Source organism: Chionomys nivalis, chromosome X (genome assembly GCF_950005125.1).
Source record: "Chionomys nivalis chromosome X, mChiNiv1.1, whole genome shotgun sequence".
Lineage (NCBI taxonomy): Eukaryota > Metazoa > Chordata > Mammalia > Rodentia > Cricetidae > Chionomys > Chionomys nivalis.
In genome coordinates, this window is record NC_080112.1 from 62,363,458 (window position 1) to 62,389,416 (window position 25,959).

The 25,959-nt window shown below is 40.2% G+C and overlaps 1 protein-coding gene across 1 annotated transcript in view; it reads right to left on the reverse strand.

Annotated features, from left to right (window-relative positions):
• Nucleotides 1-980: 980 nt before the first annotated feature.
• The window catches only part of Pdk3 (pyruvate dehydrogenase kinase 3), a 69,298-nt gene continuing 44,319 nt past the window's right edge, over nt 981-25,959 (reverse strand). Inside the window, exons 7-12 of the mRNA XM_057759114.1 lie at nt 24,286-24,362; nt 22,927-23,028; nt 22,307-22,417; nt 18,096-18,209; nt 15,896-16,035; nt 981-10,600 (exon numbers count right to left, since the gene is read on the reverse strand). Coding sequence (XP_057615097.1) covers nt 10,570-10,600; nt 15,896-16,035; nt 18,096-18,209; nt 22,307-22,417; nt 22,927-23,028; nt 24,286-24,362 — 575 coding nt within the window. The 3' untranslated portion in view covers nt 981-10,569. The remainder of the gene's footprint in view (nt 10,601-15,895; nt 16,036-18,095; nt 18,210-22,306; nt 22,418-22,926; nt 23,029-24,285; nt 24,363-25,959) is intronic.

Consider the following 25,959-nt stretch of genomic DNA (forward strand, 5'->3'; position numbering starts at 1 on the left):
GGGTTTTTCTTTAAGGTACCATAAAACATCAACCTTGGATAAGGGTCTAAGAAACCATGTAGTCCAACTTGGTAATTTTATAGAGGAAACAAAATCTCACATAATAGAACTAACTAGTAACAGATCATGACTTCTTGACATTAACCCCCTTTAATAATCAATTGTAATTGATTTCTACTGATTAGTACATAATAGAGTGGCTGTGGCTTCCATATTAAATTTGAAACAACACCTCTTCGCTACTGAGTCCTTAGCATCAATGACACACTGCTAGGTATATGAAGAATCCATCTTTTTATCTAGGAAGCATGTAATTGCACCTAAATATATTTGGGGGCAGTGGTATTGCACGAAAGAAATGGCCCTTTAATTGAAATCTTCAAGATATCTTCAGAACGCTGTTGCAGAACCTCCCAGATTTGCAGTTCTAAAATCATTCTCCTGAAGCATTTATTAATATTTCTGAGTCATAACCCCAGAGAATCTGAGTTGCAAGAGTGAAGAGAAAATCTAGGCCTTCACATTTAGTCATTTCAGATAATTCTGGTGTGAGTGGTCTGCCCAGAGCAAGCCAGTTTATACCCATTTACAGTCTACAGCATAATAGTGTCCTCTCATGTAAGTGTCCTGACTGGACATCACATGGTCCCCTCCCCCGCACATGTGAACCATAGTTAGGAAGATGTCACAGGGACATTCACCGCTACACATTTCCTGTGTTTTATGCATAGGGTGGGTAGCCTGTAAAAATGTGATTTCAGTGTCCTTTGCTGCAGAAAACACAAATAATTGATTTTTCACTCTGATCAATCAAAAGAACTTGTCAGTGTCCTTGTGCCTCCCAGGCAACTTGCAAAGGAGCCTGCTGCTGCTTAGGTGTTACATTTCAGAAACAGAAGGCGAAGTTTATCTCGGCGAGAGTGATGGGAACACAGACCAGAGAGCTCAGAAAACAGCACGCTAATGAGCTGTGGAAAACAACTGCCATTTATTGTTCTGGTTACCAGGGTACAGAATTGCCCGCGTGAGGCAGGACAGGTCTGGTTATGACAAACAACAGATTGCTCAGCAACTCACGAGGAGCACGGTCCAAGCCACACGGGTCTCCGGTTATGTTTTTCCAGCAGTCACAACACACTTCTCTCCGTGGACCACAGAGTGACAAATGACCCCATCTAGTCATTCCTCATTCATGACAGCATAACTTATGGGTCTGAGCTTCATTCTACAAAGCACAAGGTTGCTCGGGAACTGTGGACATGTGTGTACATTCACCACTAAGTCAACAGAGGCATGGAGTGAGCCAGGGCAGACTTGAACTTATGGGTACAGACTGCAATGGCCATTTATTACACGTGTAAGTTAATATTTGTCTCTTATCAAACCCACAATTATTCCATTTAGACAACACTAATAAGTCAAGGAGTTACAAAGAGAACCTGGCAAAGCGTTGAACTTTTCCCTCACACCTCTTTTGTCTAGTTCCAGCATCTCCTAGGCATTCCAAAGTTGTGTTCTAAGGAAACAGATCCATTTCAAGCACTTGGGTGGGGGCTTGGAACAGCAAATGCTCTGTTTCTAAACCTTAAGCAGCAATTCAAATAACATCAAAGCAGGAACTCAGCAGAGTGGGGCTAGCTCTCCCTTTCTTCTAAAGAGTCACTGTCCACGACTGCTCAAGTACAACGTGCGCTCCAGTCCTGAGCACAGTGCTTAGACAGAAGCATCTGGAGCAACCAACAAAAGGGGAACTGTGGGGACAACAGGACACAATTTCTGCAAGATGTAGCATGATTCCTAGAATTTGTTTCCTGTTTTCAATGCTACGGTGGAAGCCAGGCCTCCACACATGCCACGGCAGTGCGCAATCGCTGCACTATATCCCCAGCCCAGCTCCTTGCAAATTTGAAATCACTTAAAGCTTCATACACTCTAGGTAAACTTTGCTTTTGCTTCCACCTGAGTCAATATATTTAATAGTCTCAAAAACATTTATTGGTCTACATCATGTGTCAGCTGTTAAAGGACCTTTTCAATGTGGAAAGCAACCAAATGACGCTGCGAGGTTCCCCCGGGAAGTTACATAAACACTCAACAAGAAAGGGAGCAGATACAGGGCCTTCTATGCTGTACCTGCCATTTTCCTTTCCGTGCTGGCTAAACAGCTGGGAAAATTCTCCCTCCTAAAAGGACTTGCCAAGTGAGGCTGCAAGATCCGGCACGGTCCGTCTTTAGTGGCAGGCAGTCTCACGTCTTCTCAGATCCCTACAGCTACAGGCTTCAGTTGTCAATAAACTCACATATCCTAAACAAACATGTGGGACCGTAAGTTCAGCATTGAAGTTAAAGGCACAAGCCAGTTCTTCCTAAAACTATTCAATGATTTTTAATTAAAAAATAAAGATTGAGGTTTCTTAAAATAGCTTCAATGACAAAAAGGAAATGGGAATGACGTGAAAGGGATGTCACGACGTAAACAGTATCACATTTGATGCTCACCCTGAGTTCACAAGCTCTTCTGGACATGACATTCGGCATGGTTGAATGACTGTCACTGACTTATCGCAGTGACCTTTCAGTTTCTTTTGAGACTAGCCCACATCAATATCCAAAACAGAGTTCTAACTGAACATTAATGCTGTATTTTTTCTCTTCCAAGAATCTGAAGGGAAGATCATTTTAGACATGAAGCACATTTGTTGCGAGTATGCATTCTTTTGTGATGTCAGGGCCGGCATTGCATAGTTACCACACATATGAGATCTCTGATGTCTGCAAAAGTTATCCAGAGCATTTAAATTAATAGGCCACTTTTAAAGGAAGTCAGAATTACTTAATGGGATGCTCCTTGAAGTGAAAGCTTATTATCTGCAAAGCAGCCAGTTCCAAAGGAAGTAGCACCTTCACCGAAAGCCGCCGAACAAATGGCCAGACAGAACCAACAGCAGGGGCTTCTATGACTATCTCAAAGGGGGTTAGACCCAGCTCCATCCTACACAAAGGAAATCTGGGTGTCACTTCTTGTGAAAAGGACAACTTCAGCTTTCCTGGGTAAGCTTATATTGCTGAGATGACAATACTTCTGTAACTCTCACTATGAAATTTAGACAAGTATCAAATGTGAACAGATCTTATCAGAGCCTGTTCCCTGACACAGGCAAGGTGAGAGAAAAGCCTTTACTAAAAAAAGAAAGCATCTAAAACCAATCTGAGCTAGGTTTTATAGTTTAAGTGAGCACTTGCCGTAAAGGCACGCCTGGGATGAACACTTTCATACACTCTCCCAATACTTCAGTTAAAGCCACCATTTGGTAAAGAAATAAAAACATAGTTCTCATCATTTACACAAACGAGATGGAATCCTAAGAGAATTCGCTGGAAGGAAATTGTAATTCTTCATTTTTGCAAACTTTAATAGGAAAAAGTTAGAGCAAAGACTAATGGAAGCCTGGAGTGATTAGAACTTTTAAAGAATGCCAAGTCTAATTTCGTACTTTTGAAAAATAGACTGTGAAAAACAAATCCCAAATACCTCTCTATGTAAATTAAAGCTCAAGCCATGGTATTCAAAATTAAAATCATTTACATAATCTACTATCCTCTGTGTTTTTTAGTAATTAACCTTCCCGAGGCTGATTTTGTTCTCCTTACTGTTTGCTTAACTGAAATGCTTAATAAAATTTCTACAGAATATATTACCCTCTCCATAGATGAATATTATTTTGAACTACAATCTGACAAAAACCTAACTACATTTAATTATGCTTGATTAATCCAAATGTCACTGAGAGATTTATAGAAGAGAGACATTTTTTCAGGTTAAGTTCATACTCCTTTCCAGTGCACACGTCCCGGGCGCTCTTTCCATCTCACCTCTCTAGTGTTTTTAATGTCTCAGGAAAAACTTAATAGTCCTCACTTGGCCATGAGACTCCACACATCAAGCTTTATTTTTTCATTTCCAAGGGACTTGGACATCGAAGGCTGATGTCATCACTTTGAACTGGTGGGTACTGTGCCTGTAGTCACCTATACTTAAGGAACAAGTATGCTGAGAACTAAGGTCAGCTCTGCAGTCTGGGTAAAGCTCTGCACAGCAGAGTGCGCATATGGGATTCCTGGACTTAGTTAAGCACTCAAAGGCTACTGTGAGGTGAGGTGTGCTTTCCTTAAGACAGCTCCAGAACTACCAGATGTTCAGAGACTTTCGGTCCTGATGCTCCAAGGTGATTCTGTCGATGGAAAATCAGGCAGTTTAAAGGGCGAGAAACTGGACCTACCAATGGACACTATTAAACACAACTCCATCGCTTCTCCAATAGTTAAAGCTCTCACTGCTGGGCCACTCAGATCTGTCCCAAGGAGTCAGAGGGGTGGGCATGGAGAACAAGTCCCCACGGTGGCTCTAGCAGTCCCTCTGAGGGAAAGGGAATTTTCTGCCAGGAGGCTGTGGCACACACCAACTGACAGCCCATGTGCTGACCACTTTAAACTCTACCATGGAGATAAGTAGACATGTGTCCCTACTTCAGAGACAGAAATAAGCAAGCAGAGGCTTCTCCAGATTTCTGCGCCCGGAATACTGCCTTGATTTTGGCAAGTGGACACAGCTGATATCACCCGGTACACTTCAGAGGGAAGCCTTCCTAGCCACCCTTCCTCCCCCTCTGAGATGAGGTGAAGTGCTAAACAGAGTCCACTCCTGACCAGCAGCAATTTTACCTCTAGCCTCATTATCCAGATACTTCTCAATTTTTGACTAAAACATTACTACATTGATGTAGTGGGTGTGCCTACACGTGCCCCGCAGCATATGTGTGGAGGTTAGGGGACAACTCGCAGCAGCTGGTTCTTTCCTCTACCATGCGGGACCTGGAGCTTGAACTCAGGTCGTCCTTTACTAGCTCAGCCATCTCACTGGTCCTTAAGTGATCATTTGTGAAACCCTAAAGAGAGCTATCCATCCAAACCCGTGGCGAGTTGCTGCTACAGAGAATCCAACGGCAGCCCTTCTTACTCCATGAGAACTCACTGTGAGAGCTGACCAGAGAGACAATGGCTGGAATGGGCGCAGTCCCACAAGGACCTCAGCAGGGACCCCGCAGGGGAGAGTGAAGAAGAGCCAAGCATGGGAGACAGACTCACACTTCAGACTGATAGATTAAAAGGTGAAACTCACTTGGGAAATCAGGAATACTTCTTTCTCTGAAGAATACACCTGTCCTTTATGAAATTGAAGCCTTTCATCTTCCCCACAGTACTTGTATCCAAAGTGAACCAGGAAATTACTCTATCTTGTCCTTACTGTAACGGGATTTCACTCTGCTTTGATCACTGGCACAGGCCCAACACTGATGTTTCTAGCATGTGAGAGACACAATGTATCACTGAAACTGACGACTGAACCTTCTCTCCCTCCCCACGACTCCTGTCTGCTACCTTCACTTCAGTCTCCCTTAGCGGAGGACACCTGTGTTCAATCATCTATTTCCCAGCAGCACGGCCCGAGGCTGACTGACCTCAGGGGAAATGTCTTGCCTCATGCACAGCTCGGTGGATGCTGCGAGGCTATCATTTGTGGTCCTTCATTGTGGCACGAGAGTTCTGAAGGTGATACAGTTTGCTGCTGGCTGTCTACTAGAAGGTCTGGCTACTGAGGCAAGGAAGTTTCAGTCTTACAAGCATTCCAAACAAGCCCCATGATCTACCTGCAAATACACTTTCAAAACATTATCCCATGTTCAACACTAAGCCCTAAACCTACAAACCATTTGAGTGTGTACTCACAAAGAACAAGAAGAAGCCATAACAAAGCTTTCATGCCTTTCCTTACATCCTTCCCCCCTCCCTTTTCCTTCCTCGCCTCTCCTCGCCCACAGGTTCTCACGATGCAGTCAGGCTGACCTTACACTTGTCCCTGCCTTCATCTCCTGCATGCTGGGATTCCAGGGGTACATCCGCAGGACCAACAGAGTTTCCTATTTCTAAATGATCTACTTTTTAAAATGGCTGACTGGAAAACATGTCACAGTAAAGCACTCAGTGAGGCTAATAGAACAAGCGTATACTTCTCGAGAGCTCTGCTTATGCCCTAGTTTGAAGTATTCTACCATATTTAGTTAACAAATTAATCACTGTTGATGGCTGATAACGTCTCAAGTTCATTAAAATTTCATATGTCCCCTCTATTTTCAAACCAGAAGGCACCGCTATCTCTAACCAGTGTGACAGGAACTGGAGTTAAAAGTTAGCTTTTCACCCAGAACAGCAAACAAAAATCCTTTATTGATTAAATCATTAATGGTGCTCTCCTGCTGGCCATATTGGTTCCTTCTGTTTCCTAACATATAGATTATGAAGGACATTATCTGTAAAGTCAATGTTTAAGCATCTGGACCACTGACAAAGACGGCAGAATCAATACATGTTTGTGTAAGTGTCCTATCCCCCCTGGCCAGCGCACACGTCCAAAAACTGAGCAAAAAATGATCTATGATGAAATTAAAAAAGCCACAATCCCACAGCATGGTCTCCAGGAGAGTGCCTGAGAGAGTACGCAAAAGATACACAAATATATTCTGGAAAAAGAATGATTTCAGAAATCCTGAAAAATTCAGACCAAAAGGTTTCGTGCTCAAAGAAATAAGGCATCAAAGAGGAATAAAATATTGAGTGGAAGCAAATTTAAAAAAAATATGAGAATGATATATGTGAAAGCAAGCCATGAGGCTTACAAAAAACAGAGAAAATAGTGAAATGGAGGATCGGATTCAAGGGTGGAAAATCACACATGAAGAAAAACAAGAGATAAAAGCCATAAAAAAGGTAAATGTAAAAGATGGGTAACACAAAGCTGATAGAGAAACAAATTTCTGAAGAACAGAACAGTGCTCGCTTCGGCAGCACATATACTGAAACTGAAGAACAGAACAGTACAAAATGATACAAAATATAATAAGGCCCAATATGCGACCTAGGTCACTGTGTACCAGGAAAAGGCAACAGACAACTACCAACCCTGAGCTATATTGAAATGAAGGAACAAAATATCAAGGGCAAACATGCAACCGTGCCAAACAAGCAGGCTGCCTACAAACCTGAGAGAAAAATCTATCTGTACTCATGAATCAGCGCACCAGCAGATAGAGACAATGAAGTAAGTCTCTAAAGAATGTGCTCCAAGGTTCTGATAGCCAGCCGAGCTATTACTCTAAGTACTGGTAATAGAAAGACTGGGCAAGAGCATCTAATTGAAGCTGTAATTGAGTCTATCAAAACACAAAACCATCAGCTTCCAAATGTAGAATCTTTGTACAAAAACGCTGGCAGTAAGCGCTGCTCTCATTCAAATAGAAACTCTAGTCATGACCTATATTAGTCTAAAGTTGTCTGCCTAATCCACTTGTCTCCTCTAACTGTGCCAGAATGGAAACACACCAAAGAAACCTTTTCCTGAGTGGAGCTGCCTTGCATTACAGAAAACTGTTGACTTACAGATCATCCTTGAGGATTAATATGCCCAAGAGATTCCTCTAAGGAGATCATTCTAACCACTTGACATACTGTTCAGAGTATTGGCCTAGGAACAGGAAGCCCCAAGCACTGGCTTTGGTTCTGCTTCTCACTTTCCATGTCTCCTTGGCAAGCCACTTCACTGCTTTGGAATTCACATGAAAACTAAAAGCTACTTAGTCCACCTCCTGGCATTCTAAGGATCACTTGGGGTGCTGAATGTTAAGTTCTTTGGAATCTCTAAGAAAGACTATAAAACCATGTCGCTAGACAGAAAGAAGCCCTTGTGCTGCGAATCCAAAACCAAATATTCAGAGACAAAGAATCAGATGGCTCATGTGGATCCGTTTTTAATCCCTGTCACTTCTCCACATTTTAAAGCCATCTCTTAGCACTATAAAAAGACATCCAGCACACTGTCACAGTTCTTGACCTGAAATCATTACCAATTTGAAGTTAGGGATCTGAAGAACTTAGGAAGATGTTCTATCAGTTTTCCTCTTTTGCTCAACAAAGACATTAAGTACCTACTGTGTGCCAGGTAGAGTTTCAAACAGGATACATGGCTCCCAAATACTTAAAATAAGAGTGTAAATTGGAGGACATTACAGAGAAATGGGGAAGAATTCAGCTGCAAATGGGTCAATATCCATCTGTAATATATAAATTCACAGAGCCAGAGAGGCATGCTTAAGCTCAGAGGGTTGAGCACTAGCAACAGAAAGGATACATCAATACTCCAGTCGAGGGAAGACCAAACTGTGAGGATACAGGATGCTCCTGAAACTCTTCTTCTGGCTGGCTTAGAGCTGAGGTGAACTCACTGATGACATGGGGACAGGAGCAGTTGGAGTGCACTAGGTTTAGATGGACACGAGGGGAGTCTAAGAGTGTTAGGGGAGGGCTGTGCATTAAATCCTCAAGACATTTCAACAAAACTGGCATTGCAGAAAAGAGTTTAAGAGAAAATGACACGGTTCTTCTATGCCATATCCAAGCCTGATGGGTATTTGGTGTGGGAGTATGGCAAGTAAAAACAGTGCTGAAGCAAGGCAATCGAGGCCACGATGACAGACACTGTCACCTCCATTCGCTGACAGCCAAACTCGCAAGTGTAAAGGAGGATGGCTGGAAACCGAGACTCAGTAAGATAGAGACATAGAGCTGGTGTTTCTAAGGCAGCCAGGATCTTGAAATGTAAAAGAGCATTATTTTCAGTCTTTCCTCACAAGAAAATAGTCATACTGCTCAACCCCCCGAAGACACCGACTTAGCTGTGTCCAATAAGTCTCTCTCACCCGTCTCTTTGGTATTTACCAACATGCTTTTTGCTCTGCAATGAGGTCTTTATAAAGACAAAAAGGAACTCACCAGAAACTCAGATAATACAAGGAATCGAAAGAAAATCAGATGCTGTGTTCCTCAAAGTTACAACTGAGCCAACTTCATCTAAGTCAGAGCAAATCTCTGAGGCAAAAGCCTTCGGTGTGGTGGCAGTGGGGACAACTACACTGCTACATCAGTAATGACATAGCAGGGGTAACACAAGTCAAAACTTTGAGAGGGACTCTTGGCACATAGCCCAGGCTATGATCATGATCCTCCTGCCTCACCATCTGGAGTACTGAGGTTTCAGGTATGGACCACCATGCCTGGTTACAAACTAAAACTTCTAAATCTGGATTCAGTACTGAAAAACTGGGTAGAAACATTTATATATACAGTAAATGAAAGCAGCAGTCAGAGTGGATGACATACACAAGAAAAAATATAATGGACAGAGAAACACCTAACAGGGACCTGCATAAGCTAGGTACCAGTTTGAATCCAGACTCTCAGATAGCCTTATTACTAAGAATAAATATCACATCATTTGTCTTTCCTTACCACAGGTCCTCTGCGAATTCCTACTTCTAACTTTTAGCAAAAGGAATGATTACAAAATCAGACTGAAGACCAGGCGGTAGTGGCACGAGTCTTTTAGTCCCAGCACTCGGGAGGCAGAGACAGGCAGACCTTTGTGAGTTTGAGGCCAGTCTGGCCTACATAGTGAGTTCCAGGACAGTCAGAGCTGTTACACAGAGAAACAAAAATCAGATTGAGTGGACAGTTCTAAAATTGGCAAAAAGTAATGACAATGAAAATGATCCACTCTATAACATTTTTCAAAATAAGCTAGAATATTTGCCTCTGACAATCTGTGTTATGGTGAGGCGAGTGCATCCCGAAGGCGCTTCTAGTTCCTAAGGGGACTACGAGAGGAATTTCATATGGCAAAGAAACAGGAATAGGGCAGGGGAGCTTTCAGAGAAACACACAACTAGATTTCCCACTCTTTACAGTCTGATTTGACTAGATGGTAGGTTTTCATTTAAAATCTTTCAAACCAAGGTGTTAAGTGAGAAATTCCAAAACAACTTTTAGAGTACTTTAATCAATGGAAGAGAAGTATGCAAACGAACTTTAAAGTAAAAATAATACAGATGAATAGGTTTTAATCCGAAAGTACCACACCTCACGACGACAATACAGTCAGATGGAAGTCGGTAGAACACTGATTCAGAGAGTAAAGGGGGTGCATATATAGGACAGGAAGAACCCTGGGATTGAATTTGCAAGATGTACTCTACTGACACCTTCCCCTTCCAGACTCCCCAGGCCCTAGCTGGAGGTCACGAAGTCAACAGTAGGATCTGCTGTACCTGGAAAGAGGAAGGTGCTCAGAATCTTGGTAAGACTTAGACGCTAAACCCATGATAAGATACAGAATATAGGGTACAAGAGTGCTAAGGAGGCTCCGTGCTCTACTGTGACGGAGGCAAGTATGCCACAGAAAGACACCATGACAAACTGCTCAGGTTACAACTTTAGTGGAAGATGCGAGTGGATTAACTAGAGGAAGCGCTCCGTGGAAACACTGAGTCAATATAAAGGAAGCAACATAACAGAGCATTGGGAATAACAACAGTGCCAGGACTGAGACTTGGTAGAGGAAGGGTGTCTGGTTAACCTGCAGAAGATAATCTTTCTTCAGAGATGACCACAGCACTCGGTTTTCTACAAAGTTCTATTAGTCTTGATCTTGTCCCTATGAAGAAAAGAATCCACAGAGAGCTCGTGAGTACTCAACCTCCTCTATTTTAACAAAAACTTACTCAGAACATTTATAGTGATAATTCCAAAACCTTTGCCCTAACTCAGAATTATTTTCTATAGTTACTATAGAAAAAGTGGCATTTCATTACTTACATAAACTTTGCAACAGTTCTTTACTCACGACTGAAAGTCTGATCAGAAGCTGGGCATGGAGGCACTGCCTTTAAACCCAGCAATCAGAAGGCAGAGGCAGGTAGATCTCTGTGAGTAGGAGGGGCAGCCTGATCCAAATAGTGAGCTCCAGAACAGTCAGGGAGCTCACTATAGAGAGACCCTGTCCCAGAAAACAAAACAAACAAAACCAAAATAAAACAACAAACAATTTGATTAGAACTATAAAATGACTGCTGCTAATGCATGTGAAGTTTCTTCTTGGCCTGAGGAAGCCTGAATTTAGAACAGTGGTGAAGGCTGTCAATTTTGAATCTACCCCAAACAACTGAACTGTACATGTCAAAAAAGCAAACTGTACGGTATGTGAATCATATCTCAATAAAACTGCTAGGGTTAGGGTTAGGGCTAGAATTCTCAGGATTAGGGGTTAGAGTTAGGGTTACTCAGGGTTAGAATACAGTTTTAGACCTCTTTCTGTGTAAGAAGTGACTTTTGCATTCCCACTCCTCTCCTGAGAGCCTTCCCCATGTTTAAGCATTATTCTATTTGTAGAACTTAATGATGTTTGTTTTGTTTTTTGTTTTTGAGACAGAGTTTCTCTGAAGTTTTGGAGCCTGTCCTGGAATTAGCTCTTGTAGATCAGGCTGGCCTTGAACTAACAGAGATCTGCCTGCCTCTGCCTCCCTAGTGCTGGGATTAAAGGTGTGAGCCACCACCACCCGGCAAATTTAACAATTTTAAATTGCCAAGTTAACTACTTTAGTATTTCACTTTTGCTAAAATTTGTTTGAAAACAACATGTTGGAAATTAGGTCTGATCCTTAATTAGCATATAATGTTATTTACTGTGGGTCTCTATATGTAACTCTACCTGGCCTGGAATTTGCTCTGTAGACCAAGCTGGCCTCAAAGTCACAGAGATCCATCTGCCTCTGCCTCTCACGTGCTGGGATTAAAGGCATGTGCCACTGTGCCCAGCTAAAGTATGGCCTTGAAAACAGCTTTCTGTCAAAAGCACCATTCCCCACTGCAAATGACTCTTATGAAAGATGGCTCTGGTACTACCCAATTTACTCCACGTTGCTAAGTACTAGTTTGAATTACCTGGCCACACTGATGCCCAACAAGGTCTTTGGCTTACATAGACTGAAAATGGGATGGACGGCACTAAACTGATCTGACAGACCAAGAGACACAATCACAATGTAGCTGGTCAGAGCACAACTCTTTCCTGGGAAAAACCACCCACCGTGGGGGCAGCAGGACTAACTTTCTGCTACTATCATATGATGGATGATGAAAGACTTAATCCTTTTTAAATTTCCTGTTTTGAGATGAGCTGCAGGAAAGATTAGAGAGCAGCACAGATGTGTTTCAGCCTTTACACTACTCATTAGAAAACACCAGCATAGCTCTTCACAGTTGATGGCTTCTGGTGGGGCTGGGGGATAAAAGAACTCATCTTTAATGGGCTGGCCACTGGACTTTGGCCATGCTCTAATGACTATAGGGGCAACACAAACTGGACTTGGTGTATTTTTTTTCTTTTAGGGGGGAGGCCTCAAGGGTGGAGGGTGAACCTGGGAGGAATGGGACGTGAATGTGATCAAGGTACACAGTGTGAAATGCACAAATAATCAATAGGGTATTTAGTATGTTGGGGAAAAGTAAAGAAAAAAATACCAGCATTTACTATATGGTACAATATTGCAAAGCTATATAAATTATATTTGCCCACAAATGTTTCTGTTATGTAAAAGATGTTAAGAATTAAGGTTTGTATGGTAAGAAATGTATATAAGAAAAACACATTAGGGAGAAATAATCAATGTTAAAAGAGAATGAAACTATCAATAAGAACTTACGTATATGTGTGTGTGTTGAGAACCTCTGTCCAGAAAAAGGGCTTAGAAGAGGTGTAATGAACACCCTATCCTTCAAGATTAGGCTTCAATATCTGTTCAAAAGAACTATAAAATGGTTGATTCCAGGACAGGGGCATAGAGGGTAGAAGTTGAGATTTTAGGATATCGCATTAGACAAGGAAGTAGGACAATGTTCAAAAATTAATGTACTTTAGCCAACAGAAGAAAAAAAATCAAGCTCAGAATAACTGCCATTATTCAAAAGTGTGCCAACTTAAGCAGCAGAAATGACAATGACTGCGACATGCAATATCATGGATAGATTTCACAGGAGCAAAGATGACAAGGGTGTATGCTTACGTGTTTCTTTTGTTTTATGTTTAAAAAACGCACCCTCAGCGAAGGTCAGAAAGCATCTTCTATGGTAAAGAGAGGATAGTCTGGCTAGAAAGGAGTCTTCCAGGGTGTTGGAAAGGGAGATGTAAATCTGTGTCAAGCCATAGACTTCAGATTTGTAGACTTTCCTACTATATGTTATATGTCAAATAAAAAGAAGTGCTGGGTATAATGTATAAAACAATAAAACACTATTAATCTACAATGCTAAAAAAGACAAGGCAAAAGCTGGGCAGTAGTGGCACACACCTTTAATACCAGTATTCACAAGGCAGAGGCAGGAAGATCTTAGAGTTCGAGGCCAGCCTGGTCTACAGAGTAAGTTCCAGGACAGCCAGGGCTGAATAGAGAAATACTGTCTTTTTTAAAAAAAAAAAAAAAAAAAAAAAGACAGGCCAAAAAACTCATCATGTCTCAACCTGTGGGTTGCAATTCATGGGTGGCAAAGCAGCCGTTCATAGGAGTCACATAGTAGATATTCTGCATATTAGATATTTGCATCACAATTCACAACATTAGCAAAATTAGTTATGAAGTAGCAATGAAAACAATTGTATGGTTGGGGTCATACACCATGAGGAACTGTATTAAAGGGTCCCAGCATTAGGAAGGCTGAGAAGCACTGCTTTAGGATGACTTAATTCAACTGCTTACCTTAAAAAGAGGTAAAAGAGAACTCAATTTTCCCTTTAAGTTTAAAGGAAAAAGTTCAACACATACTAGAAGAACTGTATTTCATGGTATGGCCTTTGTTATTTGAGAATGAGCTGTACTTTACAGAGGAACGTTAGTCAATAGTTACCAAAGAATGATTTTTTAAGACTATCATTTTACAAAGACTAATAAAATATTGACTTAGGAACAATTTGACTTCTTTTCTTCCTTTCCAATTTGGGGGTCTTTTATTTATTTCCTTGCCTAAATCCTCTGGGTAGGACTTGCTATACTCTAAGAGTGGGTGTTCTTATCAGGCCCAAATGGTTAACTAGGATAAAAACCATTAGATAAATGGCTGATGGGTAAATAAGTATACTTTTGCAATGTACCTCCTTCCAAAAACAAACAGCACCACAACAAAAAGACCCCATATGGATTACGTTCTAGTGGGAAAAAAAAGCTGAATTATATTACAGGGCAGTACTTCTCAACCTATGGATTGCGACCCCTTTGAAAAACATCTACCTTCAAAAAATATTAACATTACGACTCATAACAGTAGCAAAATTACTGCTATAGAATAGCAACAAAAATAATTTTATGGTTGGGGGTCACTACAATGTGAAGAGCCATATTAAAGGGTCACAGCATTAGGAAGGTTGAGAACCAACCACTGCCATAGATAGATCCGATAACCATCACCTAAATTATCGTGTACCCTTAGCATCACCGATAATGGATCAACTGGAAATCATGCGTGTAAACATATAATTCTGTAACAGTACTGATGGAGTATTCCAGCAGGAAAAAAATAAAAAAAAAGAACCTTTATAACAACTTTGATTTCCATCAAATATGGGAATAAGGAACAAATTAAAAGATACCGCAGAGAAAAACTAAACACATCAAGGTAGGGATGTTTTGCTAACCTGGTCTTTCATCAACAGTACTTTCTAGATTAAAAACAACTACAGACTATCCAGATATGCCATGTAGTTCTGGAATGAATCCCAGTTTGGAAAATTCAGGAACTTTCTAATGAGATGAAAGCTACTGACATGGAAAAGTAGACATAGTTAAATGAAACAAATGCATATTGCCCAACAGTATGAAAAATGATCTCACTTGGAGAAAATACATACATATACAAATAGAAGATTATCTAAAATAATATAAATAAAATTGTACCCATAGCAATGTCTGAGTTGTGGAAATACAATGATTTTCTTTTCTTTTTTCATTTAATATTTCCTAGATTATTTTTTATAACACACAATTTAATAAAAGAATATTTTAAATTGAAAAATTGGAAACCAGACTAGATTGTTTTATAAACATAAACTAGCAACAGTTTATTAACATAAAGCAATGACAGCTGTTGTATGAGCAACAACTTTTCAGTTTTGATCATTTACAGTGTTAAACTACACATAATATAGAACGAGCTGCCAACTACTTTTAAGTGAACAGCTAGTTGCTTGGGCATATTCACACTATTGCACAACCATCAGTACTCCCTACGCCGAGTGCTATTCACCATCACACAGAAAATCTGTACTCAGTAACAATTCCTCATTCCACTTCCCCGAAGTCCTGGCGTCCACTCTTCTACCTTCTGACTCTGAAATGACTGCTCTAGGCATCTCATAAAAGTGGAATAGGACAATTTATGCTTTTGAGTATGGCCTGTTGCACAGCAAATAATGACTTTAAAATTCATCTATGTTGAAGCATGTATCAGAATTCCCTTCTTTTCAAGGACTAAATAATGCTTCACTGTGTGGATAGAGTCCATTTTGATTCATTTCAGCTTCATTTTTTTCAGTTTAACCCCCAAAATTTCTGTAAACATCTTTCTGTCAATCTATAACACTCACAACAAACTGAAAAGTTAATTGTTTGAAAACAACATCCACAGTAGAATAAGCCCCTGCTCACTGTCAATACCTCCAAAGTGCAAGGATTCCCAGGCTGGTGGGAATTTCCATTTAAATGATGACTCTAGCTACCCAATTCTTGTTTGTTCTCCTCAGCATAAAAATTTTTCTCCAATCTTTTTTCTCTAAGGATCGCTTTGCTTTTCCAGTGATAAAATCACACAGAATGTACGGCATAAAATATTGTTCAATTGTCTGCTTGGTACTTTCTGGAGACAAATCAGATACTTTCTAATGGGAACCAAAGTGGTTTCTTACTGTTTAGCCTTGTATTTTGATGCGTCCCTCGGTTCGCTGCTGGGATTGCTCCAGTCATCAGCTTCAGGAGTAGTCTTGTAATGGCGCCACGCAGACTTGTTGAAAACTGGTAGTCTCTCAAAGGATTCACTTGAAAGGGCCTATTAGAAAGGACATACACCAAAGGTCTAGGATACTCTTTTTCTCACATGAAATTCACAGATTTTACTCTTTCAAACACAAGTAACCATTCTTGTTTTAGAAATATTAAAATTTATTTTACAGATGTACTTGGACTGGCTAGGAGGAAGATCCTGAGCCCTCTCTAAATGAGTTAAATCATGTGCTCACTCACTCGCTCAAAATCAGTACTGAAACACACACAACAGGAACAAAGTACATTGTAATTCCGTCAATACTGCTTTGCGATACTCCATAGTACTGAGAGTACAGCTTAGATCAAGCATTTTTATTTAATAGGCAACTGCTGCCCTAAAACAGCCCTAGAAGAAATAAAGTCTCATAAACATTTGCCAACAAGTGATATTAAACATCACATCATTAGGGGCTGGGAATGTAGCTTAGCAACAGAAAGCATGTAGTGGCATGGTAGAGGCTCTGGGCTCTGGGCTCCATTCCTAGCATCAGAGCAAGCAAACAAAGCCCATGTTGAGATCCACTGACACCCAACTAGTGAGTGAAACTGTGATAGCTTGTCCAGTAATATACTAGGGCATGGCTAAAAAGAATGAGTCAGTTCTGCGCAAACTTACGTGGAAAGTTCTGCAAGATACATTCCAAAGTTATGAGATAAAACCAAGCTGCTGAAATGTCTTTAAGATTAATTTCTTAAATCTATTTCTAAATGCAGAACCAAGTCTATTATAGCTTTTTGATGTTGCTATTTTTTGAGCCAGGGTCTCACTGTGTACTCCTAGCCTGGAAGTTTTTACATAGACCGGGCTAGCCTGCCTCTGCCTTCCACGTGCTGAGCTTAAAGTTGTGTGCTACCACACCCAGCTCCTCTATAAGATTTTTATTTGTTTTACTTCTGTGATAATGGAATGAAACCCAGAGTCTTGTATATTCTAGGAAGGATCTACACCACTGAGCTACATCCCCTGTCCCTAAAAATCCAAAATCAACTCTAGGAGGATTCGTAAGAAACAAAAACACAGTACCTCTTGAAGACAAGTAGTGTGGCTTATACCTCTACTGCCTATTGAAATAATATATCAAAATTCTAGAATTCAGAAACAGAAGTCTAACACCACCAATAAATAAGAAAAACTGTCTTATAGAGAACTTAGTTCATAGATAAACATTTTAAATGACCATTATTATGATTTTAATATAAAAAAAACAATGTACAATGTAAAAGTTCCATTAAGGAATTTCTGTATGTAATTTGTTTTTGCTGAGTCTCTTGCCATCTCCCTTTTCTCTTCCAGCTCTAGTAGTTTTCTGCTTTCATGTGCTGTTCTACTATCCTCCCAGCCATCCTCAAAATCTCTCTTCTCTCGTGGACCTCTTTATAGTTTCGTGACCATACTGATTGATGCTCATTTCCACATATGTACACATATGCACATATACACAAAATAAAAGCTAAGACCTGCATGATAGCACACATTCACTATTTGTGTTTCTGAGTTACTTTGCTTGATATAAAGATCTACAGATCTTTATGTAAACATATTATCATTACTGAATTCTTTTATTTTGGTTTTGTGAAACAGGGCTCCACTATGCAGCCCTGGCCATCCTGGAACTTGTTCTGCGGACAAGGATGGCCTTGAACTCAGGAGATCTATCTGCTTTATCTCTGCCTCCCCTGTGTTAGGATTAAAGGCAATGCACCACTAACCACCCGGCTTCATTACTAAATTCTTACAACTTGAGAAATTAAAGCAAAAGACTAGAAGACTTCAGATTACTGAAAATTGGCTTTCTTTTAAACTAGGTTTTTCAATGAACATATACTTTTGAAAAATTCTAATTTAGATCTATGGTTGTAAAAAAATCAAAAAATTTGAGGTTTATACCTCTATGATTCTTACTTTGTTATATTTGGGTATAATATCAGCATGAGGCATAGCATGGTTTCATAAATCTGATCTCAAGGTAAGAGACGATACAGTGCTCTTCTCAACTAGTTATGGGTACTTGCACCTTTAAAAAGTCAAGAGGCCTTTACACTAACAGAAATAAAACACAGTACCTTCAGATAAATGACGGCATCAGTACCCACTCCTTCCATGGAATATAGTTTTAGATCTCCCTGAAAATATCTGGCATACAGACGAGAAATTGGCAAGCCGTAACCAAATCCAGCCTATTAAGAAAAGAAAATTAATAGAATGAGACTGGTACAAATGTTTCATAGGGGACCATTTACAGAAGATTAAAATGAATCCCTGAAGTCAAATCAAATGAATTAGTAACTCCATCTTTATAAATACTGTGTCTATAATCTGTGACCAATAAATTCTCCATTTTATTAAAAAAATTGTCAAGTTTGGGTGACAGAAAAAATTTCATTTTTGATTGTTTTTTATAAAGCATTTTAAAGTAAATTTTAACCTATGTCTGAGCATAAAGTCAAGGTAACTTTTTTTGAAATAGGGTTTCATATATCCTAGGCTGGCTTTAAACTCATTATGTATCTGAGGTTGACCTTGAGCTCCTGTTCCTCTTACCTCTAACTCCTACGTACTAGGATTTTAGGCCATGAACCACCATGCCTGGTTTCTGCAGTGCTGGGGATGGAAGCCAGATTTCTATGCATGCTAGGCAAGGACTCCAGCAACTTAACAACCCTGAGCTCCAAGGGTTACTTTTAAAAAGCGTACACTTACATCCACAGGTAAATGTAGCTCTCACCTCTCAACAAAGGAGCTTCTGTTTGCAGGAGACAGACACCATTATGGAAAGCTACAACTGGTAAAAATGCTGAGAGCTACTGACCATAGGGTGCTTGACCAACATGATAAGCCTATAACACAATTCCTATGCTTTGGGCTCAGGGAGCATCTTGGAAAGGTGGCCAAAGGATTGTTAAGATGATCGATAATGCCTTCTTTAAAAAAAGATACAGGTGCGAAGTGAGGGATAGGAGGGGTGCCGAGTGAATGTGATAAAAATACAAAATTCTTAAATAAAAAGTGAATGCCCAATCAAGTAGAAATTGTTCTGATGATAACGCAAAACCACATTTACTTCCAAGTTTCTTTATCAGATTTCTCTGCTGTCTGAGATGAGAACTAATAGCACAAGAGTTGAATTTTTTCTTTCCTTTTTTGTGGTTTTTCAAGACAGAGTCTCTCTTTATAGCCCTGGCTGTCCTGGAACTCACTCTGTACCCTAGGCTGGTCTCAAACTCCTGCCTCTGCCACCCAGAGTGCTGGGATTAAAAGCATTCACTTCCAATGCCTGACAAAAGTTGAAATTTGCTAATAACAAGACGGCCACTGAAAAAATTCCTTAGAGGTTCCTTCTTAAGGATCTCGAAAAGCTACAGCATGTTAATACAGTGAATGGGTTTTTCAGAAATAAAAAATTTAGTGCCTTATATTTTAAAGTCATCAAACTGACAGTCAATATATTTTTTAAACTAAAGGTCACAGATGTTGGCAAGAATAAGAACAATACTAAAGTCAGTGACTTTGTAGTCGGCCACAGGTGGGTATGGGGAGATGCTATTAGGTAAGCTTTAACACTGGATTAAATCTGGATCAGGAACTGCGCCTTAAGGAAATAGGGCTAGGGTCACACAGGCTTCTGACTCTGACAGATCTAAATTGAAATCTCTGTTTCTGTGTGACTGAGCAGTTCATTCAATTTCTTTAAGACTTTTTTCACCTGAGATGAAAAGCTTGTCTTCGAGTTCATAAGGATTCCATGGCATAATAAGGCTACCTCTCTGTACTATCTATCACACAGTAAAACTCAGTTTTGCTGACAAACCTGAGGACCTGAGTTCAACACCTGGGATCCACATAAAGATAGAAGCAGTGAATTGACTCCACAGAGTTGTCCTCTGACCTCCCGAAATATCAAAGAATTAACAGGCAGAGTAGATCCTCCCAAAACAGGAAATTTTCGACATGTGGGGAATCACGCTGTACCATGGTCTAAGTTGTTTCATGCTGTGCCAAACAGCTTTCAGGCTGTGCCTTGTCAGGGACAAATCTGCTTCCCAAAGTATCATTTGGCTCCATTGCATAAATAGAGGCAGGACGGTTCAATACTTTACAGTATACATAGACATCGCCCACCCAGCACTCTCAATAGAACACAGACTAGTACCATCTCTAGTAATAAAAGGTACCACCTATAAATTTATCTAAATAAACAGGGAACCTATGAATACATTGGTGTTATTAAAATCATTTCAGTCCTGGGGCTGGAGCTCAGTGGGTAGAGTGCCAGCCTAGCACAAAGGCCCTGGATTCAAGTCCCCAGCACCTTCTAAAAATGGTGGCACACAGGTCTGTCCTCCAAGCAGGAAGATCAAGAGTTCAGGGTCACCCTAGCTTCAGCTAGCTCTCAGCCCACCTGGATGACACCAGACTCTGCTCTTGTGCTGGTAAGACACAGCAGGTCAAAGCACTTGCTGTGCAACCCTGACAACCTGAGTTCAAACCTTGGAATCAGCAAATAGGTAAGGGGAGAGAATTCAACTCAATTAAACTGTGCCTTCCACACACACATACAACAGATAAAATTTGAAAAGTCTGTATTTAGGGCTCCAGAGATGGCTCAGCAGTTATGTGCATTTGCTGCTCTTGCAGAAGACCCTTCCCACCACCCACGTGGTTGATCACAACCATCCATAACTTCAGTTCCAGAGGATCCGATGCTCTCTGGTACTAGGCATGCACGAGGTACACATACATACAAATATGCAGGCAAACACTTATACATGAAAACAGTTTAAAATTTGTTCAATTAAAAAATATATGAAGGAAGATACAGATGGGTAAAACTAAGCCATCTGGAAGGAAAACTCTTTTCTAGTACGACACAGCCATGTGCCCACTTCAGAGGTGAGGACAGTTTATTAACTGGGAGAGATGCTAATGGAAGCTCAAGAGCAGCCACAACAGTATGCTAGAAGTCCACAGACAGCCAGTACCAGATCTAGCATTAATTTGCTTTGATCCTTTCCCACATTTATGTAATGGGAAGGTGGATTGGATAAATAATGGTCTCTGAGAGTCCTCTGTTTCCCGGAACAAACAAACAAATATGGCATAAAGCTATCTACAGGGCGCTATTTTAAAAACTGGAATAGATAATCCATATTATTTTTAAACAACTGGCAAAAATGCAAAATTTATACCAGACCCTGGTCAAGGTAATACTACTTCAAATTGATCTTTTATGAATTTTCTTGAATTCTGTATAAATGACTTCCTCAGTTTTCCACATGCTGAGTTAACAAACTCTGCCTCAAATAACAATGCAAAGTGTTTGATTTTATTCATACAAATAAAATATAATCTTATGTGCTTATCACTCAGGTAGGACTTTAAAATGAAACTTAATTTATACCCTGAGCCATTTTGCAGACTGATAGATACATTGCTGTGTTTAATGACAAAGGGTTCAATTGTTGTTTGTCAATTAGAAACACTCAGCAGGGGAAGAGAGTGTGGCCGTACCAGGAATAAATGCTACCATGGTAACCAGAGGCTTTTCTCACTGAGTGAATAAGGCTGAAGGTTATTTCTAGAGTGCTACACAGAGACCTCTGAAAATATATACATCACCTATATGTTTTATGCTTAGATTATGAAAATTTAATGTTATATAAATATTTTAATTATATAAACAAATTTGACAGTGGTGACCCAAAGGCTCTGGGTGACTTGGGCCTGTAAGGTATGCAGCACTAAAGCATCGTCTACTAAACTGTAGCCAAACACTCCCCCCAGTCTTCTCTGCTCACCCATGGGTAATGGCCACCTCCCCGACGGTGGCGCATGATGACAAGTTGCCGTCTTGCAGCAATCTTATCATAGGGAAAGCTTTTACACACTGTATTTGGAAGTGTAACACTCAGCTTGGAGTATTTCTTTTTTTTAACATACAAGCCTACAGGCCAAAAGGGAGCACCAGATCTCATTATGGGTGGTTGTAAGCCACCATCTAGTTGCTGGGAATTGAACTCAGGACCTTTAGGAAAGCAAGCAGCGCTCTTAACGACTGGGCCATCTCTCCAGCCTGGAGTGTTTCTTAGACAAATTAGAAAAGCACTTTGTCCAAAGAACTTACAAACTAAACAGTAAGGCAAAAAGGTGCCTTTGCTCCCACCTATACCAGAAACAGCCCCATTTAAGTAAAGCTAGTACAACCACCTAAGGAGATGGGAAACTCTCTATCCCTGTGTTAAAGACCTTTCTTTCTGCAGCAGTTTGTCATGCTTACCAAGGGAGCAGCTCTTGTAGGCTCCAGGCTGGGTCGAGGGGCAGTTGAATACATGTAGTTAAAAAGACGGTCTATTTTCCGAAGTGGGACTCCACCACCTAGGTCACTTATCTGTAGTGCACAAAATGTTAAAAGTAAAAGGGGAGTCAAGGAGGGGAGGAGAGTTCATTAAATAAAGCACATGCTAGAAGGTTCTAAAGTGAGAAAGGGTTGTGAGCTGCCATTGAAAAGTGGCTCCTTTGGGAACAGTGTAAACAAAGGAGACAGCAACGCCAAAATCTGATAGGCTTGGGACTGAGGTCCTGCTCAAGTAGTCAGCGAGGTAACCAAAGCCAAGAATCCAGCACTAAATAGTCACATTTCCATAAATGACAGGGACACACTGAGAAATGTGCCATCAGGCAAATATCTTAGAAGGCTTTTACAAAATGACTACAATGTCACTAAACAATAGCAACTATGTATGTGCTCAGTTCATTGATAAGAAAGCACTGACACATGACTTTACTCACAAATAGCACACTCAAGAAATGTCAATTTTCTTTCCTTCCCTCTCATAATATTAAATACATACTATTAAATCAACTGATGATTAAAGTAAAATGGAAATAAAAGCTTACCTTAATGGACAAGTCTTCTTTACCCAGAGTGACGAGAGTTTTAACAGCTGGATAGCCCTCTTTTCTATTTTCATGTAGCTCAACTGTTGCTCTCATTGAGTTCTGAAACAATAAGCTCTTCTTGAGAAACCATGTTTCTGACTCACGAAGCACAATTAAGTTAAATGTATTCACTACTTTTGGTGCTGAGTAGAACCGAGAGCCATGCACATTAAGCATGTACTCCACCACTGAGCTAGCCCTAGTCATGAAAAACCACAATTTCAAAACAGAAATAAGCACACGGTTACTTGTATGTGATGATTATTTTGTGGAGCTATTATTAATAAGATTTACATGGATTTTTTTCTATCAGAAAATTTTCCTGATGTTCCATTTTGCATTTAATTGTTAAACATTCTTCTTGCCTTCTGTTTGGCTCTACAGATTTTTGGGGGGGGAGGGGAGTGGCTGAGACGGGATCTCACTGTGTAGACTAGCCTGGCCTTGAATTCAGAGAGATACACTTGTCTTTATCTGTCCAGTAATGGAATTAAAGGCACATGCTTCCAAGCCTGGTGGCTTTAGGGTTTTAAAATTATTCAATTCAACCACAAAGAATGTTTGTATGACTGACATGTATTGAGGCTGCACCTGAACCCCTACTTATCACTTAGAAAGTGAAGAGAGTCATACTTCTCACAAAAATTAACCATTGGATTGGAAAAAAAGGATAAAATATCCATTAAAAAGAAAGTCTGAAAGGTCACAAATGAAGAGAACGCTCCCAATCGAATGGCGACATTAGTGACACAGCAGAAGACAACAGCACAACTGATCCTTTAGGTGTTCAGTTTAGTGTTTTATCCATTAAAAGTGATGAAATGTTAGCTCAAATATCCTGTACAATAACACTGCTACCACAAATATCACTGGATACTTTGTAACCAAAAGCAACAGCTTGGGCCATAGAGTCTTCAAAAATAAAAAAGGTTTTCTTTCCTTTTTAGCCCAGGCTCCACACTCTTCCTCTCCTGCCTCTATCAGATCTTCTGAACGTATTCAAATTATAAAACAGTTACAGGATTTCTCAGAACTGAAACAACTATGCATTAACACAGTTAATGCTTCAGAATCATAGATATATAGAAATGTGTTTTTATTTGGGTATGATAATAAACAATAAAACCTTTGCCAGACCTGAAAACAGATTTTTCATCTCACAGTTTACAGATTAGAAAGCCCACAGGATATCAGAAATAGACTTTTAAAATGGTTATGCAAAATCTTTTTCTTATGCTAATCTAATGAACCCATTATGCCCAGAATCAAAGCCATTTAAAATGAAGACTTCTTCCCATGCTTTAAAATCCCACTTACCTTGAACAGCTCAAATAGCATGTGAAACAGATGTGAGGGCACATAAACTACCTGAATGGGTTTGTTTGGTGCTTTGGCTGAAACAGAGACAAACCATCGATGAATAAAGACCCAAGGTGGGAGAAAATAAAAAATGATGCTTATATTCTATTTTTCAAGTTCATAAAACAAACCTTCATTAACAAGAGTTCCATATTTAGTGACATAACTGAGCAAAAACATGCTTCAGAATAAAGCAAACACACAGTCAACTTCATTCACTGTGACTTAGCGACCTTGAGCAAATCAGTCAAATTCTTTCCAACTTTGTTCAGCAAAATGGGAATAGTATCATTTGTGTCATGGTATTCTGAAAATTACACATGAACATACAAACATTACTTGAAATTTTTCAAATTGGGGGAACAAATCCGCCATCAATTCCAGGAGGCATCTGTAAGAATATGAAGCAACTGAGAAGGGGTGGTAAACGAGACTCAACAGCAGTGCCATGCTTTCAATCTCAACCATTCACTCAAAGACTCAGACAAAGGCTTGACTAGCTGCCAGATGATAGGCTTTAGGAAAGTGAATGAATTTATCAAGAAGGCTCTGACACAATGAATGCTTAATCCACTGATAGATTCGTAATTTAATCTGGAAGATGGTGGAAAACAGGAGGTGGGGCCTAGTTAGAAGTAGATTCCTGGGGCATGCCTGATAACCCTGCCTCAGTTGAAGGTTTACCTAGACATAGAATTTGGGGTTTAAAATAATTCTTTCTCAGAATTTGCTAAAGAGGGACATATTCTGGCAGTAAAAGTACATCAGAGAAACTCAACACTAGTTAGGTGTTGTTCACACTATTGGCTTTTGCCAAAGTCTGACATACCATGGTTGTGATTTTGTTTAGTTAAACTGAATTCATCACTTGAGGTAGCTAGTGTTCCTTTCCCTTTGGAGATCATCCATACCAAGAAGTCTGACTTGGAGTTTTTAAAACCTGATCAAGATTTCACTGGTTTTAGAATAAGCCGTTAGTAAGGTATCTTACGACCAGATGAAGGCTTTACTTTGGAGCACTATTATTCACATAACCTGACCTGTAAGTTGTTCCTGAACAACATGCACTCATTTTGCTGTTGGTGGCAGAGCCTAGATGGAGTAAGCTATTTCTGTCCCCTCTCCAGACTCCTCTTAGGTCTGATGTGGGAGTGATTTCTTTCTAATCTGTTGCTTTCATTGGTTAATTAATAAAGAAACTGCCTAGGCCCATTTGATAGACCAACCCTTAGGTGGGTGGAGTAAACAGAACAAAATGCTGGGAGAAAGAAATCAGGCAGTCGCCGTGATTCTCCCACTCCAGACAGACGCAGGTTAAGATCTTTCCTGGTAAGCCAGCTCATGGTGCTACACAGAATATTAGAAATGGGTTAGATCAATATGTAAGAGCTAGCCAATAAGAGGCTAGAACTAATGGGCCAGGCAGTGTTCAAAAGAATACAGTTTCCGTGTAATTATTTCGGGTAAAGCTGTTCTTCCAAAAAAGACCCCAGGGAGCTCTTTGCCCCTTCCTACATGTAAAGGCACAGCAAAAAATCATCCGCAAGTCAGAAAATAGGCCTTTGCCATATACCAAATCTGTTTGCACCACAATCTTGTACTTCCCAGGTTCTAGACACATGAGAAACAAAT